The sequence below is a fragment of the Gavia stellata genome, chromosome 4 (genome assembly GCF_030936135.1).
Source record: "Gavia stellata isolate bGavSte3 chromosome 4, bGavSte3.hap2, whole genome shotgun sequence".
NCBI classification, from domain to species: domain Eukaryota; kingdom Metazoa; phylum Chordata; class Aves; order Gaviiformes; family Gaviidae; genus Gavia; species Gavia stellata.
This window is the reverse complement of record NC_082597.1, coordinates 65,021,150-65,039,994: the sequence shown is the minus strand read 5'-3', so window position 1 is coordinate 65,039,994 and position 18,845 is coordinate 65,021,150. Positions and strand designations below refer to the sequence as shown.

The following is an 18,845-nucleotide window of genomic DNA, read 5'->3' as shown; positions in this document are numbered from 1 at the left end:
TGTTAGAAACTGGAGTAAAAGTTGGTACCATTGGTACAGCTGGGATCCTATCAGCTGCCACCTTCCACTAGTGCTATATTTACAATGAAAGCTAGAAATTTTCCTTTTTCATATGGGTATTCATCCCACCTCCTCGTACATTCCGTCTATTGTTTTTTCCTCATACCTCATCCTAACTGCTTTGCTTTCTTCCTTTCCTCTGCCTTCTTCCACCTGCCAGGGCTGAAGACCCTGGACAAACTGACACCAATTAGGTGTGTTTTAGCCAGTCTGTTCCAGACAGAGGTACAGGGAATACAACGCCATCTTTGGTACTGGTCTGCAAGAGGGAATATACATAAAGGTGGCCTTGTATGTTGGGACAAATGCCTTTTTCTACTAGAAATCTTACCCTTTCCCACATGCCCTGTGTGCCATCCCCTTTTATATGTGCCAAGAGGTGTCACAATAAACACAAACAGTTCAAAATAGCTTGAAGAAATTAAAACACTTATTTAAACTTCACTGAAATCAATGCAGTTTAGGAGAATGACTAAATGCTGTGATGCATTTGGACAGATTAAAGAAGTCACATAGGGTGCTGCTCTATGTTCTGCCTTGCAGTATCCAGAGAGTCAACAAGCCCAGCAATAAAGTATTACAGCATTTAAAGCCAGAAAGGACTATGTAACCTTCCTAATCTGAGCCTTCCACATGTCCCCATCCACTATGTTTCTCTGAGGTACCCTTTCATAGGGTCTGATAATTTGTCCTTTGTTGAAATATAACTTCCAGGAAAGAACATGGGTGTACTGCAAAGATTGAGAAATGAGCATTTTTCCTCAACTCCAGTATATTTTTAGCCCCCTTTTTTTTTATGCTTTCCAGTTCTTCCATATCGATTTTTAAGAGTTGAATTTCAGGAACTGGACACTGTGTGGTAGCACTGGTTTCACCAACACTGCATACTGAAGTTAGATAGAGAAATTACTTTGAAAAACATGGATTTTTTTTTTTTTAATATTTTTCCTTCAGAATCACCCTAGCAGAGCACATGGAGTTACTTGTCTACTCTGAACCCTAGACCACTTTCCAAGTCCTGATTTCCAATATGCATTCACCTGTCCCACAGGTACAGACACTTTTTTTTTGTTCCTAGACACATAACTTGCTTCTGGAGCATAAATGAAAATCTTGGTAAACCTCCTGTCTAGTACCTTTTTGCAAAAAAAAAAAAAAAAAAAAAAATCTATCCTCTGACACCAATTGTCCATTAGCAACTACTTTGAGTCAACCCTTTAATTTCACATATTTTGTGGTACAATTTTTAAATCAATACAATGAAATAAATATCCAATTACTTCCAAAATACCTCCATTTACTTTCCATTTTTTTTGCATCTCAAAGAATGAAATCAGGTTTGTGTGACTATATCTGCTTTTCATAAAATCCTACCTACCAAGGTTAAATCATATGTGTATCCTTCCACTCTAACTATGGACTCCTACAAGAGCTTTGCTGTATTTTCAAATATGTTTGGTACCAGGATCTCCAGTGCGTAGTTTTTATTTCCTCCCCTTTACTCTTTCTTAATCAATTTAATGTTTTCAGATGTTTCCTCATGATGTCATGACCCAATGAAAATCAGTGTCAACAAGCCAAACTTCTCCTCTGGGACTTTTCAGCCTATCTGGATTTCCAGTTATCCAGTTTGTTGGTTCCAAGAAGTTTTGTAACCTTATTACTGACAATGGTTAATTTTCATACTACACCATAAAAAAAGTCCCCTTTCTACCCTTACACTTGCCAACATTGTCTTTTCCCCTTGGATATTCTTAGCTGATTATCATCTGCCCCTCTCTACTTCACGCTGATTCTTTTTTACTCTTCTCTAACCTGTCAGTATTACTTGGGGCAAAAAGAGAAAAGGTATTTTCAGAGGACATTAGTAGTTTGAAAAAGGAATAGCACAATGATAGCTTAAGATTCATAATCCCCTTCATGATAATGATAATTTTATCCCTTCAGAGCTTTGTGCTTGGAATCTGCTGCGAGTACAATGATATACATTATCTGTGTGTTATGAGAACCACAGCTGAAATCAAAGTTTTTGCAGACCCTCTATTCTGGTACTGATACCAAAAATTGCATCATATACATCATTTGAAACTGAAAAAGAAGCCTCAGAAATATTAACATGAGCTTAACGTAAACTGTTCTGATCATGTAATTTCCACATCCTCTTCCAAACACCTGTCAAAGCAATATGCATTTAATGTTTTTAATCTTTCCTCATAAACCAGCTACTTCAACCACTTTACTTTTGATGTTGTTTGAATTCTCCCAAATTAGCCTCTCTTTCAGATATCCAGGTGTCAAGAATTGAAAAGCCCACAGCCGAACTGTAGCATACTGACATCTATAAGCCCCAGGTTTCCATGCATCTCCCCAAATCGTACTTTTCAACACCTTAATCACCACTATGGCAGTGGCACAGTTAATTGGCCATCCACAGTCATAACCCTGGCTCCTTTGATATACAGTCTGTTGCCGCTTCCCTTGGCCTTCAGCAATGCAAGTTTCTGCAGATTCTCATTTCTTGTCTATATATTTCCAACCTCCTTTCTTCCCCTCAAACACCTGCAGATTTGAAACAAAGTCAAATGAGTCCAGAGGTCCCTTGTAGCTCCATTCCAGCTACCACCATGTCCCTCAAACACTGAAACCACATCTTAAAACCAAGTAGGTTTTTTCATTCCCAACTAATCTTGTCACAGAGCTGTTCCAAGTGAGGTGCTGAGGAGACAGTTGTCTGTATGCCTCTCTTCCAGATCTTTTTCATTAAAGCTGAAAGAGATGTCTGGACATGAAATGCCTTTAATTTAAATTTTTTAGTACAGAAATCAAGACATTAACTACACAGTTTTCAAGGTCAGTGCCACTTTTTTGTTGGTTTTGATCTTGCAGACATGTTTGTAGTTGAGAAAAAAGAGCAACATAAATTAAGTCCATCTTTCCCCTGTGGTTTTGCAACATATTTCTAACAACCCAACAAACAAGCAACAGCAATGGGGAAACATTCCCAAGTCCGAGAGCAGACACCCTGCACTTTTTCAGCAGAAAAAGATAACAGTCAATAGGAATTTTGCTCCGAATTAGTACAGCCGAATGAGAAGCCACAAGTCAACCTGGGGAAGTACAAAAGTAAGACTTTTCTTTCTCTTTTAGTCCTTCTTGTAAGCGACAGCATCCACTGAAAGCCATGAGGAACAAACCAAATGAATAGAAACAGAACTGCAAATGTACAGAGGCAGAAGGAGGAGACAAGTTTTGCATTCAGAAAGCTTGCGCCTTAAAAATAGTGCCTAAGCTCATTTCTGCCAGGCCTGTTTCTTCAGGGAGTCACGCCTGAGCGGTGCCTTCCAGCTGCCGGTGGGGTGAGCCTGCTGGGCACCCTGAGGGCAGGGCTGTGGTGCAGCACCCTGGCATATCTGGAGCCCTCCTGCAGCAGCCAGCTCCCACCCTCACCTGCTTGCTGGGAGCTGTTGTCGTTGATTTGATAACGATGGGCAGCAGCCTCCCAGGCAGTCCCTGCTTCGGCCCCTTCAGGGGTGCCAGGAGGGAAGGGTGGCAGGCAGGCAGACATGCAGGCATCGGTCTGGAGAGACAAGGGGGGAAATGCTTTCGGACAAGAGGAAAGGCAGATGGCATGCTGCCAGCCAAAACGGACATCTGTAGCAGAGCCCTCAACCCCCACAGCGCTTCACCAGGGAGTGCAGGAGGCATCAGACAGAACCATATGTAGGCAGGGTCAGTTTGGCTTTCTTTTCTTCTTTTTTTAAAAAAACTCATGCTTTCCGCCTGTTCTCTGAAAAACACAGCTTACCAGCCTGCCCCAAACACCACACCAGTCCCAACCCTCAATTACGCACACAGCTGTGCAGGGCGAACACTGGAGAGGAGGAGGGGAAGGGAGCTGCGATGCAGGAGCTCAAGCAAGACATACCGTCAGTGCTGATGACTAGGCCAGTTATACCCACAATGAGAAAGACAGATGTTTTCCAGAAAGTCAGCCGCTGCCTCATATTACGAGGTATGAAAGCGGACAGTTTAGACATATTTTCCTCAGTCTTCATCCTTTGCTAGCCAGGACAGATCCAAGAAAGCCAGGTATCTCTTTACTAGAAATAATGACCTTCTTAGTCTTGGTTCCTCCTGAAGATCTTGTCCTGTCCGTATTATCCCAAGCATTCCCCAAAGGCAATAGTCACATCACTGCTTCTGCTGCGAGAAGAGCTGGAGGAGCAGATCAGCTCTTTATTGCTCCTAAGTTTTGGTTCTACACATACTCATACAAATCTTTTGTGGGTACCAGAAGCTCCAGAAATGAGAATACACATTTTCAAATAACCTACACAAAATCAAATCAGAGGCAAGCAGATTACTGAAGCCAACAGAAGAACCTATAGGAGACTGGGGAAAAAAGCAGCCTTGAGATAAGATCCCCTTGAGCACGAAATGCACGGCAGAAATGCAGCACTGAAGGAACAAAAACCTGCTTAGTACCTTAGTATAGGACTTGGGTTTGTTTTGGGGTTTTTTGTTGGTTGTTTTTCAGGTTTTAGGTCTACAACACCTCCTCCAAGCTAGTCACACAAGCTACTACAGTTTAAGGGTTAGCCACAAAAAGGAAATTACACAGGTGTAGCCAATCCTTATAGATATGAGGTTGCACAAAGGCAAACAGCCTTGAAGCAAATGGTGTAGGCTCTTACACGGCCATACTATATGACAGAAGAGCAAGTAGGTAACACTCCCAGAATTTTATCAGGAAAGTCCTGAAAAAAAGTATGGGTATATAAACAAACCAAAAGTCCAACACGCAACTCTGCACATCACGTGTGCTGCACAGAAGAAAAACGTACACATGGAACAAGCATTTATTCAGGATGGCTGGAACTTAGTCCAGTTTTCCTTCTCCCATTTCAGTAAATCCAAACCAGAACTGCAAAAAACCCAAAAGCATTGCTTCTCCGAAATCACGGTCATCAGAAACAACAGTTTCCTAACAAAAACAAGAAAACATCAGCGAAATCAAGTGGCCTCAATCACTTAGTAGTTTAATGGGGACATGAAAAGCTTGTGGATCACAGAATCACTATGGTTGAAAAAGACCTGTAAGAACAAGTCCAACCATCAACCAACACCACCATGCCCACTAAACCATGTCCCACAATGCCACGTCCACACGTTCCTTAAACACCTCCAGGGATGGTGACTCTACCACTTCCCTGGGCAGCTTATTCCAGTGTTTCACCACTCTCTCAGTAAAGACATTTTTCCTAATATCCAGCCTGAACCTCCCCTGCCACAACTTGAGGCCATTTCCTCTTGTCCTGTTGCTAGTCACTTGGGAGAAGAGACCAACACCCACCTCTCTGCAAACCCCTTTCAGGTAGTTGTAGAGAGCGATAAGGTCTCCCCTCAGCCTCCTCTTCTCCAGACTGAACAACCCCAGTTCCCTCAGCCGCTCCTCACAAGACTTGTGCTCCAGACCCCTCACCAGCTTCGTCGCCCTTCTCTGGACACGCTCCAGCACTTCAATGTCCTTCTTGTAGTGAGGGGCCCAAAACTGAACACAGGATTCGAGGTGCGGCCTCAGCAGCGCTGAGTACAGGGGCACGATCACCTCCCTACTCCTGCTGGCCACACTATTTCTGATACAGGCCAGGATGCCATTGGCCTTCTTGGCCACCTGGGCACACTGCTGGCTCATATTCAGCCGGCTGTCAATCAACACCCCCAGGTCCTTTTCCACCCAGCAGCTTTCCAGCCACTCGTCCCCAAGCCTGTAGTGTTGCATGGGGTTGTTGTGACCAAAGTACAGGACCCGGCACTTGGCCTTGTTGAACCTCACACAATTGGCCTGGGCCCATCGATCCAGCCTGTCCAGATCCCTCTGCAGAGCCTTCCGACCCTCGAGCAGATCAACACTCCCGCCCAACTTGGTGTCGTCTGCAAACTTACTGAGGGACCACTCAATCCCTTCATCCAGATCATCGACAAAGATATTAAACAAGACCGGCCCCAAAACTGAGCCCTGGGGGACTCCACTTGTGACCGGCCGCCAACTGGATTTCACTCCATTCACCATGGCCCTCTGGGCTCGGCCATCCAGCCAGTTTTTTACCCAGCAAAGACTGCACCTGTCTAAGCCACGGGCCGCCAGCTTCTCCAGGAGGATACTGTGGGGGACAGTGTCGAAGGCTTTACTAAAGTCCAGGTAGACAACATCCACAGCCTTTCCCTCACCCACTAGGCGGGTCACCTGGTCATAGAAGGAGATCAGGTTGGTCAAGCAGGACCTGCCTTTCATGAACCCATGCTGGCTGGGCCTGATCCCTTGGTTGTCCTGCACGTGCCCTGTGAGCGCCCTCAAGATGAACCTCTCCACAATCTTCCCTGGCACCAAGGTCAGGCTGACAGGCCTGTAGTTCCCTGGATCCTCCTTCAGGCCCTTCTTTTAGATGGCCGTCATGTTGGCAAGCCTCCAGTCGTCCGGGACCTCCCCTGTTCACCAGGACTGTTGATAAATGATGGAGAGAAAAAGCCACTAAAGCATGTCAGCAATATTGCTCTTTGCCCCTGTACTACGGAGGGGAAGCTTCCACCAACACCAGCTCACTTCCCTCCTGCATCTCTGCTCGGGACATATCAGACTTAACAAGGAAGGAAGGCTGAAGCTCCCCATGCCATGCGCCTACCCAAGGCTCCCTAAGAGGTTATCAGAGCAGCCTGGTCTCTATTTCTCATCCCATATGACTAACAGATTGCGTGAAAGGACAAAGTCAGCCCCAGCACAGCTGCAGGGGAATGTTTTTCCTTGCCAGAAAGGAAAGAGATGAAGTGGGTGTCACATTTTTCCATTAGATTTTTGCTTGTCACCACAGCAGAGCCAGATGACATCCAGAAGATTGAAAGCCGGTTAGCAGCAGATGGAAGAAAAAAAAAAAAAAAAAAAAGTGAGCAGTTTCCAAGACACAGCGAAGACACAGAAAGGTCACTGGCACTATTAAGCTACATATTTGGATGGATGGCAGCTATGGGGACAGCTCTAGTAATTTAGGTCTATCCCATGTAACCAAACTTTCCTTATTTTCTCACATTACCTTCTCTGCTTCCCAACTTGCCCTCATGAGAGGGAGCACTCCTCATCTGACAGAGCATTTTCATCCTTCCTGCACACATTTAGTGCTGATATAACTCAATTCAGTGACTCTTTTCTGAGGTCACAAGCTACGTTTGACAGTTCACAGACAGAGAGAATGACAGCCCCTGCTACGAAGAGCTCAGTATCTCAGACTGGAGACAGTAGACGCAATGCCCAGCCCTGCTACACCTTGTTAAACCTCACCATTTTTGACCTGAGTTCTTTACTGCTTATTACTCACTTAAGTGAGGTGAAAGGGTAACATATTTCCAGTAAAAATGTGGCCTTACGCCAAGCTTATGTTTCACACACTGTTTCTGCCACTTTTATACAAGACAAGCAATTTAACATCCAAGACAGCCTCCACTTTTCACCAACACTCAGCATCATGGAGGGGTGGCAGTACCATTGACGGCATCCAACACCAGTGCTTCTTTGAACCTCAGGTCTGTCCATTTCTCTGCTACACATCCACACTCTTCTTAAACAACTCTTTTTCCTATTGATCCTTGAACAACTGCCTCCTCCAGGTAATCCCCTTTCTTTCCAGTGACATCCAAGTAATAGTCCACTGGTATCAAATAAATACACACACATCAGGATTACATCTAAGCACAACCCATAAAGCTTACCAGACTATTGCCACTGCACATTCCTTTAGCCCAAAATGCAGTTTTACCACCCCTTCCCCAGCCAAATATTCCTACCTGTCCCCTCACGTCAGCACCAGTACCTGGGCTGCTACAGGGTAAGCTGCATCAGGGAACCGATACCCCTTGAAAGCTAATTTCTCTTGCAAGAAAGTCATTTTACAACTGGATGAGCTCCCAGACAGCTGCCACAACAGCCTGCAGTTACATCCAGGTGCAGAACCGCACTGTCAGGTCTTGTCACCCAGAAAAAACACAGCCAAAGGGCATCCAGAAAGCATGATTTCTCATCTCCATGATTCAGACAGAGATGAATAGGGACCAACAGCAGAAATGAATGGTGCCCTCCCTGAAAAAACAGACGCAGAGCTCTTACCACAAGAGAGCCCCTCGGGGACCCACCTAGAACCCATCTCCCTTGGAAAAAGGAAAGTTGGTCTAGGGAATCGGAGGAGTTAAAGGGAGGACCTTGTAAGCTCAGGGTAGGCAGCCGATACAGCCTGTGAAAAATGCCCCCGAGCTAGGTTAGTCACCCTGTCTGCCTGGCTATCAATAATTGTTGAAGTCTCACCCACAAAATAATCCTTCCCCAAAAGGTTGAGAAGCAGCCCAAGACAGAGAAAACAGATGATGGATGTTTAAACCAAGTATTACAAAGTGACTGGAAAACAGCTTTTGGGAATGCAGGGAGGAAGGAGTACAGACAGAGGAGGACAGCAGATCGTGATAACCAGTATTTGGATACTGCACAAAAAAGCGGCATCTCTCTGCAAGTGCAAAGCCAGCAAGATAATTTGCCCAGTCAGAGACAGAGGGCTACTTTCAAAGGACCATCTCTTCACTTTCAAAGCAACAACCAAGTATCTCAGAGGTACCTTGGCAGCTGAGGCACCAAGGGAAAACAAGCCCGCAGTGACACAAACCACACAGCTCTTCGGAGGGATGAGTAGCTAGCAAGACATGGCACAAGCTAGGTGCCTCAGTCCTTACTCACAGCGTCTTGGGTACATCTGCAGCCCCTGCACGAGCAGGGCCACAGGAGCCGCGCGGCTGACAAGGTGCTAGCTCACAAGGCAGACATCCCCCTGCTCCTGTCATAACAAAGCCTGGCACATCCACTCCAGCTTAGCTCCGCAAAAAAGCCTATTAAGGGAAGCTTACAAGCCCCCCAAGCCCAGGGGCACTGCCTTGTGTCACCACAACATGATACACTGCTCCTAAGGTGCTGAAGCAGTTTTATTCTGCAGTAGTTACTTCCCTCCCACATCTGTCAGACAGCTCAGACTTAAAGTGGCTTTGCCAGGTGGTGGTATAGGTGACAGCCACACAGCAAGAAGCAGACACAAGTAAGAGACAGTCAGAGCTGGTGGTACATTGGTCAAAGGTCTCTTTGCTTCTTTTATGTATTTATTTGTCACAGCTGGCATGAAGATGATCTGATCTCACAGCATACAAGTAAAAGTATGAAGGCAGACTTGTTGGGTAGGAGAAACATGGCATTTATTAACTGCTGCAGCTGAAGTCAGTGCACGAGAAAGCACGAGGGACACAAAAAGATCAAATCAAACTGCACATCCCCAGCTGGGATCTGCAGCTAGTCAGATTGGCCTCCTCCACAGACACAGAAGATTGTAAAAAGTGAGACTGCTTTAATAAAAACCTGGTCATCCCCCGCAGGATAGTGGAAACTTACTTAACCCCCAGCTCTGAAAGACGCCAAAGAAGGGACTCTTTACAGTATGAGCAAAGACCTGCAAAGCCCACAAGTTCCCCCCATCCCTGTAGGTAAGTTCAACAACTCCAGACACAGGAAAACCCTGTCTGGCAACACCGTGAATGAAATTCCTTTACCCCAGCTATCATGCACAACCTGCTCCACGCTGAACAATAACTGGCCTTCCAAAGTAAGGAAACATTTACAGAGGACAGTGCAGATCAGTCACATCCATCAGGAACAAAACAGTATTGTTGTACATTAAACGCTGGCTCATTCTTATCTACCATACTCTAAAGTCAGTCCCAGGACAGACTAACATTTTTTCCAGCTCCTGTCCTCACTGTAGATCAAGCACTTCACTATACAGTTAAGCCAGTCCAAATGAAACCAGCCAGCAACTCAGTACCCTTATTTTTCTAATTTTAACTGTCAGAAAATATGAGGGTAAAGTTTCAATGTATCCCACTTGTGTTTATCTCAGCGTTTATAAGAGCTGTAGTTCATTTAGACCCATTACAAGTACCTAACATATCCTTAGCAAACAGGAGTGGTTTTCTTTTTTAACTTCGGGAAGAACACAGGAGGGGGGGAATGGCTTTCAGTGCAAGGCACTGAATACAACTAGTTCTGCTGTTCAACAATTGTGACCTTGATGTTTTTTTTAATATGGAAAGGCATTCTCAAAACTTAACACTACTACTTTGCATGAAGTCTGTATACAACTACTTAAAATCTCACTTCCATATTTTTCCCTATTAACTGAAGATTTTGGCAAAATCCTTGAAAGTACTGATTTTACAAATATTTCATCTGAAGTCAGCTGTCTGGTCCTCCATATACAGGCATATAGAGAAGAAAGAGAGATTTCATTTTTCTTGTTAGAAGCCAACAGGCCAAACCCTACTTTTAAATAAATGAAGTACCTTCCCCCGAACAAAATGGGGAAAAAAAAAAAGAAAGATCAGACTATGTTGACACCAGATTTTACAGAGAGCTACATACAGCCACTACAAAATAGAATCAGCCAGCTCTATGTCCGTACATGCTGTGGCAACCACAACTTTTAATTAAATACACACAAATCGTTAAAAAAAAAAAAAAAATCATCAAGCACTGTCATCCATTTAAATTAACTACTGCCACTGCCGTACTATGAAAACTAGAGGCAATCCCTGGCAGCTCGTTCAGAGGCAGCATTTCTGCAGAAGTCATCAGAACACGAAGGAACAGCGACCATTTTTGCGGCAGAGGAAATGAGTCACAGCAAGCTCCTGGTGAGGTTCAGAGGCTTGTAATGGACAATTTTTATCTGAGGAAAGAAGACCAGCTCAAAGTTTCCCCAAGTCATCTTAGATGACAATCACAACCCTGAACTCCAGCATCACTGAACACTAACCTTCAGGGGTGGATCGTTATGGTTTTGCTTTTGCAGGGAGATAGCAATTTGGTAGCCAGGGCGTGGGACGCCTCCTCCGCTCATGCCGACCTATGCTGCACCCATATTCCAGGGTTGAGCTGCCCACAGCATCACCAGTGACATGGCAACAGGCTTGCTGAGCTCAAACACCGCTCAGAAAACAGCATCAGCAATGTGATATTTGAGGCATTTCAATTTTTTCATATGAGCTTCAAGTTCAATAGTCAAGCTTTTTAAAGAATAAACAATTTGGGCTACTTCGCATTTGAAGTACCTTTCAGTTAACCACTCATCATCAAGACACTCAGGAAATGACATCTGGGAATTTAGTCCTAAATATTTAAACCAGCTGCTGCCCCCACGTACCTGTAGGACAGGTGCAGTTCTACATCTGCCATGCCAAGATCACAGTCATACTTACATTCAGTTGCATTTTGCTACCATCTGGAAGCAGCAACCAGCAGCTAATGTGTTAAAATAACCATCAAAATGGGGGAAGAAAAAAGAGACTGCCTCCTCAGTATTAAATAAGGAGGTTTTAAACATCAAAGGCTCATAAGAACCACCTGCCTTTCAGCTCCCATCCAGCAATGGGACAGGTAGTTGGCATTTCACAGCGTGTTTGTCAACAGACTTATCCATCTGCATCAGATCTGGCATTTGTCACTGAAGATGCTGTCCCAGCTGGGCTGCGTACAACCACAGACCAACTCCAACAGGGACCCACGACCAGAAGCACAGCTCTCCCACTTCAAGCCCGCCTCTGCATCACAGGAAGTAACAGCAGCGGCACAAAGGTGAAGAGTTTGCAACCTGGCCATACTTCTGCTCCCTTTGGGTAGTGGCAGGCTTTGTACTTCCTTTCTGCTCGACTTCCAGGAAAAAGAAAAAGCATATAATTATAATAATACCTTGTACAATGCCAGGGTACGATATAACCGACACAAAATCATAACAAGCTACAGGGCATATGAAGATTATATACGCAGACACATCACATATGCTATGAACACACCTCTGGGAAGCCTTTCAGCCTTTTCTTAGATGGGAAACTAAGCTGCTCTGGAAAAATAACCACTATAAAGCTATCTGGCATCCAGGTGATTACTATAAACTATGAAGATTTTAATGAGCAACCTCAAGGACTGCTGCCTGCCAACACCAAAGCTGAGCTCCTTGAGGTCCCAGTTTCTCCCAGCACAGCCAATGACATCACCGACAGCACCAGTGGAGCAAGGGAACCGCTCCTCACGCTGCTTCAGGCACTGGTGAAATCATCAGCTGTTAAAGAGAAATGTAAATCCCCGTGAGGCTGGATTTCAGCCCTGGTAATTAAGGCAGGCTAGAACAGTTTAAAATAGAGGTCAAGTTTTTAAGTGTATGCATACTTTCACACTTGTCTACTAGCTTCAAATCAACCGATCTGCGAACAGCCTTTATGGTCGTAAAAAGGTTAAAATTTAACTTAAAATACACAAAAGGCAGCCGGCACAGAATTCTGACCCTCGCCTGTCTGCGCACACAGGTCCGACTGGCAAAGGACACAGATCCTTCTTCCTGCTTGCGAGCTCTCCCCTCAGTCATTGTCATCATCTCTCTCCTCCCCCTCGCCAGTCCAGATCATGCTCCTAGGGCTGCATGACTATCCCAGGCACCTTTCCTAAGCCCACTCAGAAGTTTTCTTGAAGGCAGACTTGCACTTTCAGCTATGGGACACCTCAGGAGTGTGGAAAAAACAGAAGATGCCATAGGGCATGCGTTCCTCAGCTGTGAGGATGACAGCACAGGTGGTAGGCACTCCTGCAGATAGAGCATAGGAGGGTCTGCTCATCACCTCCATCTTTTCAGAAACACCCTGCAGTAAGTTTACAAACACAACAGAACCAGCTGGGTCAAAACAGTCCTCCCCGATGGAAAGCATAAACCAGCAGAAGAACAGATGTCTCATCCAGAGGGTTTTTTTTGTTTATTTTGGTTTTTAAAATGACTCCATTAAGTTTTGGCCAGAGGTAAATTGAAAACTTATGTTTCATGGCATCACGTACGCTATTTTCCTCTAAACGGCAGGACGCACTTTGCAAAAGAAAAAGTTCAATAGTCAGAAACATGTGCTTTCCCCCCCCACCCCGAGAACGATAATTTCAGAAAACTTCCTTTTTTTCCTTTAAAGATCCCAATACCCCACTACACCTACTTTATCTATAGCATTTAGTTGCTTTTATTTTTTACTGATAGCTTTTCTTTCAGAATTCAAAAAACAACAAAAAAGATAAATTGATTTCACACTTTTTATTTGACTTCAAGATGGTCCCTAAAGTAGTCTTAAGCTCCTAAAAAACCCCAACCAAACGAAAAAGATTCACAAACAAATCAATGCTGGACTGTTACTCCCAACAAAGAGGGTCATAGCCCAAGGTTTTGCATATCCAGCTACGCACTAACTCTTGCAAAACACATATCATCGTAGCATTTGAAGCTTAAAATCCCCAATAAAACTTGAAAACAGCAGAAGGAAAAGCATCACATTTTCAACCCCCACACAGCCAGGATGTTTTGTTTCTCAAGCTACACTTAAAACCAAGTTCCAGGCTCCCTGAAATAGGGCAGAAAACACACATATCTGTGTCACTGCAGCCACAGGTTCTAGCCCAGTCGCAAGATCTCCTTCAGGGCACTAATTAAAAAAACATGACAACACTAAATAAGAAAACAAAAGTTAAGAGTGGCAATTCCGTTCTCATCAGAAGGATCCAAACAAAGCAGGAGGAAGTCTCCCAGCACAACTGTAAAATCCGAGTGGGAGTACTCTCCAAAGAGCCTCTCATATCATTCACAATGTTCCTCTTGATAAAGAAAAAGACCGTGTCTTGTTAAAGAAAAAACACAAGAAAACAGCTGTTTGAAGGAAGAATTTTCCATTGTTAAATGTTGCTGCTGGCTCTTTAAAGAAAGGAACCCACCATAACATATGATTGCTTTTCCCCGGATCTACCAAAAGATACACATTGCGCAAGAAAGCCCAAGAATTTTCAAAGACAAAGAAGCCAAGCAATGTTTGAAGACAGTCACGCGTGCAGCAGGCTTGCTTCCTGCTGAAACGAGGTTTGGAGCTTGTGACGGACACAATCCCGGATCAGTAAGGCCACCGCGTACTGCACACAACAAAGATTTTCCTTGTTTGCCTTTCAAGACGAGCACCAAGGTCTTCACCGAAAGGGTTGTCAAGCATTGGAACAGGTTGCCCAGGGAAGTGGCTGAGTCACCATCCCTGGAGGTATTTAGAAGACGTGTGGATGTGGTGCTTAGGGACATGGGTTAGTGGAGGACTTGGCAGTGTTAGGTTAACATTTGGACTGGATGATCTTAAAGGTCTTTTCCAACCTAAATGATTCTAAGATTCTATGATCTCCACGCAGCACCACCACGCTGCCTCACCACACATCACACTGTGGGATCACCACTGCACCCACGAGAAGAGGTTGGTCCCTCTCTGTGGGGTGATTGTATTTGTACATCACTCTTAGGTACAAGAAAGAAATACAGAACATGCACCAGCACCTGCCAAGCACCTTTCCTCAGGCAGTCTGCCACATGCTAGCCACCACCACCATGTTACACTGGGTCTCCATTCGAGCACACGCTCCACGACTGCACCAAGCTTGACTGCCCTGTGCTTTGCACAAACAGTGGACTAGAGGAGTCTTCTGTGCACACCGTCCCGAAGCAGTCCAGCTCACCTGATTTAGGATTTGCATCTACGCAGCTTTATAAAATTGTATCTCTCTACTTGCAAAAAGCCTCCAGATTAAGAGAAACAACAGAGCAGAGATAACAAGATGCGTTTCCTTGGGATTCTCCTAACTATGTATTTTGCACAAGCAAAAAGAAAAAAAAAAAAAGGCAAAAAACCCCCAAACGTCAAAACTTCAGGTACTGGCCCTCAAAGGCACTCAAGCAACGATTTCATCACTGTCTTTAAAAGACGCCTCATAGCACGCCTACGGGATAGTTAACTTTTCTGACGCTGAACGACCAGGCTCCAAGCGCCGGGGAAGGAGAGCCCGGGGTCGTTCACGACGACGCCCGTCCCCGGCTGCCGGGACAAACCGGGCCCTTCTGTCACTTCCTTCCTGCGCTGAGGGAGACCGAGAGGCGGGACGGTGCCGGGAGAGTCTCGCTTTGGAGGAGGAGACGCAGCCTGCGACTCTCGATGGGACCCCCGCGAGAAGCGGGCAGCGCTGAGGGGAAGAGGGAGCCCCGGCCGGGAGGAGGGCTGCCTGCGCTGGGGAGGCAGCGAGGCCCGGGCCGGGCCGGGCTCCCGGCCTGCGGAGGAGGACGGGGGCCGGCGGGCGGAGCGAGGGGTGCGAGACCCCGACCGTCAGCAGCCGCCAACGGCTGCGCCCGGCCGCAGAGGGGAGGAAGTTGTGACACCCCGGCTTAGACGGGGCGAGCCGCGGCCCCGAGGCCTGCCCGGGAGCACCTCGCTCCCCGGGAGGAGCGGGCCCGGCGAGGCAGGAGTGCTGGGGAAGAGGCGGCGGGAGAGCAGCTGTTGGCCGAAGGCCTACGGCCGCAGCGCCTCTACCCGCCTGGCACCGACCCCCGCGCCCGCCGGGCCGTCCCTGCCCCAGGTGGAGGCCGAGACAGGCCGGCACGACCCTTGCCACGGCCCCCCCGCCCATGGGGGTCGTCTCAGCCACCCCGCCCCCGCCCTCCCGGCGGCTCCGACCGGGCAGCGCCCCCAGGAGCCGCCCCCACGGCTGCGCCCCCGCCGCCCGCCCGCCGCTCCTCACCGTGTGGCACAGCAGGGTGTCGGGGTCGGCGGGCTCGCACAGCTCACTCAGCTTGCGGTCCCAGTGCAGCAGCGGTGGCTGCTCCCCGCCGCTCTCGCACACCTCCATGGCGGCCGCAAGCTACGGGGCACCCCCGCCGGCCGATCCACCGCCCCCCTGCCTGCCCCCTGCCCACTCGCCGCGGCCGGCTCACGCCGTGCCGCCCGCTCCCATGGGCCGCGGAGCCGCTCGCCCTCCGCTCCCCACCCCGCTGCCGGGCCCGTCGCCGCGCTGATGATGCCCCCTCCCCGCCACCGCCGGGAGTGTGCGGGCGCCGGGGCGGGCGGGTCACCACCGCCAGCTGCGTGCCGCGCCCCCCCCCTGCCCGGCGGCCGCGCCCCGCCCCCGAAGCCGAGGCCGCCAATCGCGGGGCGAGGAGCGCGGGCGGCCGGCGGGCCGCGCCCCAATCGGCGCTCGGCCCCTGCACGGCTCCAGCTGTGGAATGTGGGCGGGGCCTCCCCCAGCGAGCCACGGCGCGGGGGGAGACCCCCGTGCCCCGCGCGGCCAATGGAACGAGGGAGCCACTGGGAGCGACGGGCGCGCCAGCCAACGCGGCAGCGACAAGACTGCAGCCGCCGCGCGCCGCCCCGCCCCCGCCGCGTCGGGTGTGTGAGGGCGGGGGGTTGCAGGCCGGGGCGGTCGGTCGGTCGGGGCGGGGGTGGGCGCGCAGCGGCGCTTACCGGCCCGGACAGCTGTCCGCCGCGGGGCGTCCCGGCGGCGGTGCGACCCCCGCCGCACGCTCCCCTGGTGCCCGCAGCCCCTTCTCCAGCCGTTTGGCTGGGTCCTCCAGCATCCCCCTGCGGTGCCCGGCCCCCCCGCCACGGTCAGCGCACGGGGCTGAGGCAGATCGAGGGATCTTGACTTCAAAATCTCTTGACCGCGGGAGCGCCGGTGAGAGGCGGACGAGGGCGGCCGTGCTGCAGTCACACAGGGAGCGTTCGGGGGGAAGCGGGCGGGGCAGCCCCCGTTCCCCCGCCATGCTCTCGCCCTCAGCGCTGCCGCTGGGGGTTCAGCTGAGCGTCAGCGGGCTTCGGGGGTTGGAAGGTACGGGCCGCTCGGTCTTTTGATTTAGCTAAAAAGGAAGAATGAAAATCGGAAAACGCGCATGATTTGATATGACCGAGCACAGCTTACCTGTTTTTTAGAGAAAAGACGTGTCAGCACGTACCTTGTAAAAAGCAGCTGCAGTTTAAAACTGTGCAGCCATGACAGGGGCAGCAATGCATATTCTGTTGACTGTGATATTGTTCCCAAGTGCTAATCAACCAACAGTAAAAATAATCCCAGTCAAGGGGAAATTTTGGTACTTTAAGACTTGCTTCCAAGCCAGGCCAGGACAACCCTGACATGACATCGTTCTTTAAAAATGGAAGATGCCAAATCTTCACCATTCAAGACACTGGGCATTCTTCAGTGCTTCATTTCAGCTGCTGGCACTCAATCAAGGCATTTTGCTGTGGGTCAGTTCAACGCTAATTGGCATTTCCACGCTGCATTGCGCATGAATCTTAACTCGATTTCCCGATGAGTTCTCTCTCTTCTACAGGTCGGACCTCCCATTTAGACTTCATCTTTTGTGACTCACAGAGCAAACCCTTGTGCATCGTAATTGATACAGTCCTCACTAAGGAGAGCCTAGACTAGCCCTCTGAGGACAACAAAGTCATAAGGACTTCCCATCACGCACAACAGCAATGAGAAGAGGAAAAACAATGGTGACTTTTTCAGGGTTGACCTTTCGTTAATCTTTTTGACTTGGTAAAAACAAAATCATTTGAAAAAGTAACGTAACAAAAGCTACATTGTTTGGTGAAGAATATGAAGGGAAAGTCCCTACCTGCTCCAACCAAAGATCTCCTCCAAAGATGAGTTATTTTAAGTCATCGTGAAACAAGTCAGTCCAGTATATGCCCTCAGCAGCACAGAAAACATCTAAAGCCAAATTACTAGCACCTGAATTGCTACCTACCACTTTGGCAAGCCCAACCAGAGGTACAAACTTCTTGTGACCCAGCACTGCCAGGCAGTGTGGTCAAAGCAATTACATTGTGCCAGTCCAGAGATGCAGACTGTGAAACTTGTAAAAGTCAGTTCCTTATCCAGAAACCTCCGTGTTTTCATTGGATGTGTTCTTACTTTCAAAGCTTTTGTGGCTTTGTGACAATCCATTTAACAAAAGGCTCTCCATCGCTCTGTTGGCTGACATTAGGTCCTTCTAAAATTACTGCTGTGACTAGAGAATTTCTTTGGGCTGGGGCACTAAATTAATGTTTTGCCCGTGTGAGAAGCCTAAAGGGAGACCCATGCTTGCCTTGTAAGCCAACAAAATAAAAGGCACCTTAAAAGAAGAAAGAAAGTTCTGACTGGGTGACTGCAACTTCATTTGCTGAACATACTGAGGATGAGGGTCTTGTAAGTTGGCCAAGAATACTGGCCTGAACTTTCTTGTCCTAACACATTTCTCAGGAAGAAATACTTGTTTAGGAAACAAGTTGCACAGTATATATGTCTGTTGTTCCCCCTGGGGTAGAGTGCTGACAGGAAATTAGGCACTCTGTGTAAACAGTGTGCTGCTTTTCCCAACGGTTTCCACTCTTCCTGCATCATGTAAAATTGTGTCCCTCTCCCCTCTGCACTTCCCCAGGCTCTCTTGTAATGTTGGTATGGAGGCACAGCTGCCGCTGTGGTACACAGTGCTGCTGAGTATTCATAAGTATCTTGGAAGATTTCTTTGGCCACTGAAATATTTTGATACATAGAGACTATCCATTTCTGGGGCTATTCACCAATATAAAACATGATATTGGTAACCAGTGACTAGACATTGGTAACTGGGCATCCTGCCCAGTTCCTGCCATATTATTAAAATTAGCATTCGAGGCTACATCTCATTTTTAAGCGTCAACATTCCTAAAACAATTCCCTGAGACTTTGTACGGAAATATGACCAATTCACTCTGTATGGTGGCAACTAACAGCATATAGACCACACTGAAGTTTTTGAGCTACAGCACGAGTTCTTCTTGGGAAAGAGAGATCTGTG

The 18,845-nt window shown here is 47.7% G+C and overlaps 1 protein-coding gene across 1 annotated transcript in view; it reads right to left on the bottom strand.

Annotated features, from left to right (window-relative positions):
• Positions 1 to 15,871, bottom strand: part of CREB3L2 (cAMP responsive element binding protein 3 like 2) — a 79,775-nt gene extending 63,904 nt beyond the window's left edge. Inside the window, exon 1 of the mRNA XM_059816277.1 lies at positions 15,764 to 15,871. Within this exon, the coding sequence (XP_059672260.1) occupies positions 15,764 to 15,871 (108 nt within the window). The remainder of the gene's footprint in view (positions 1 to 15,763) is intronic.
• Positions 15,872 to 18,845: the final 2,974 nt, after the last annotated feature.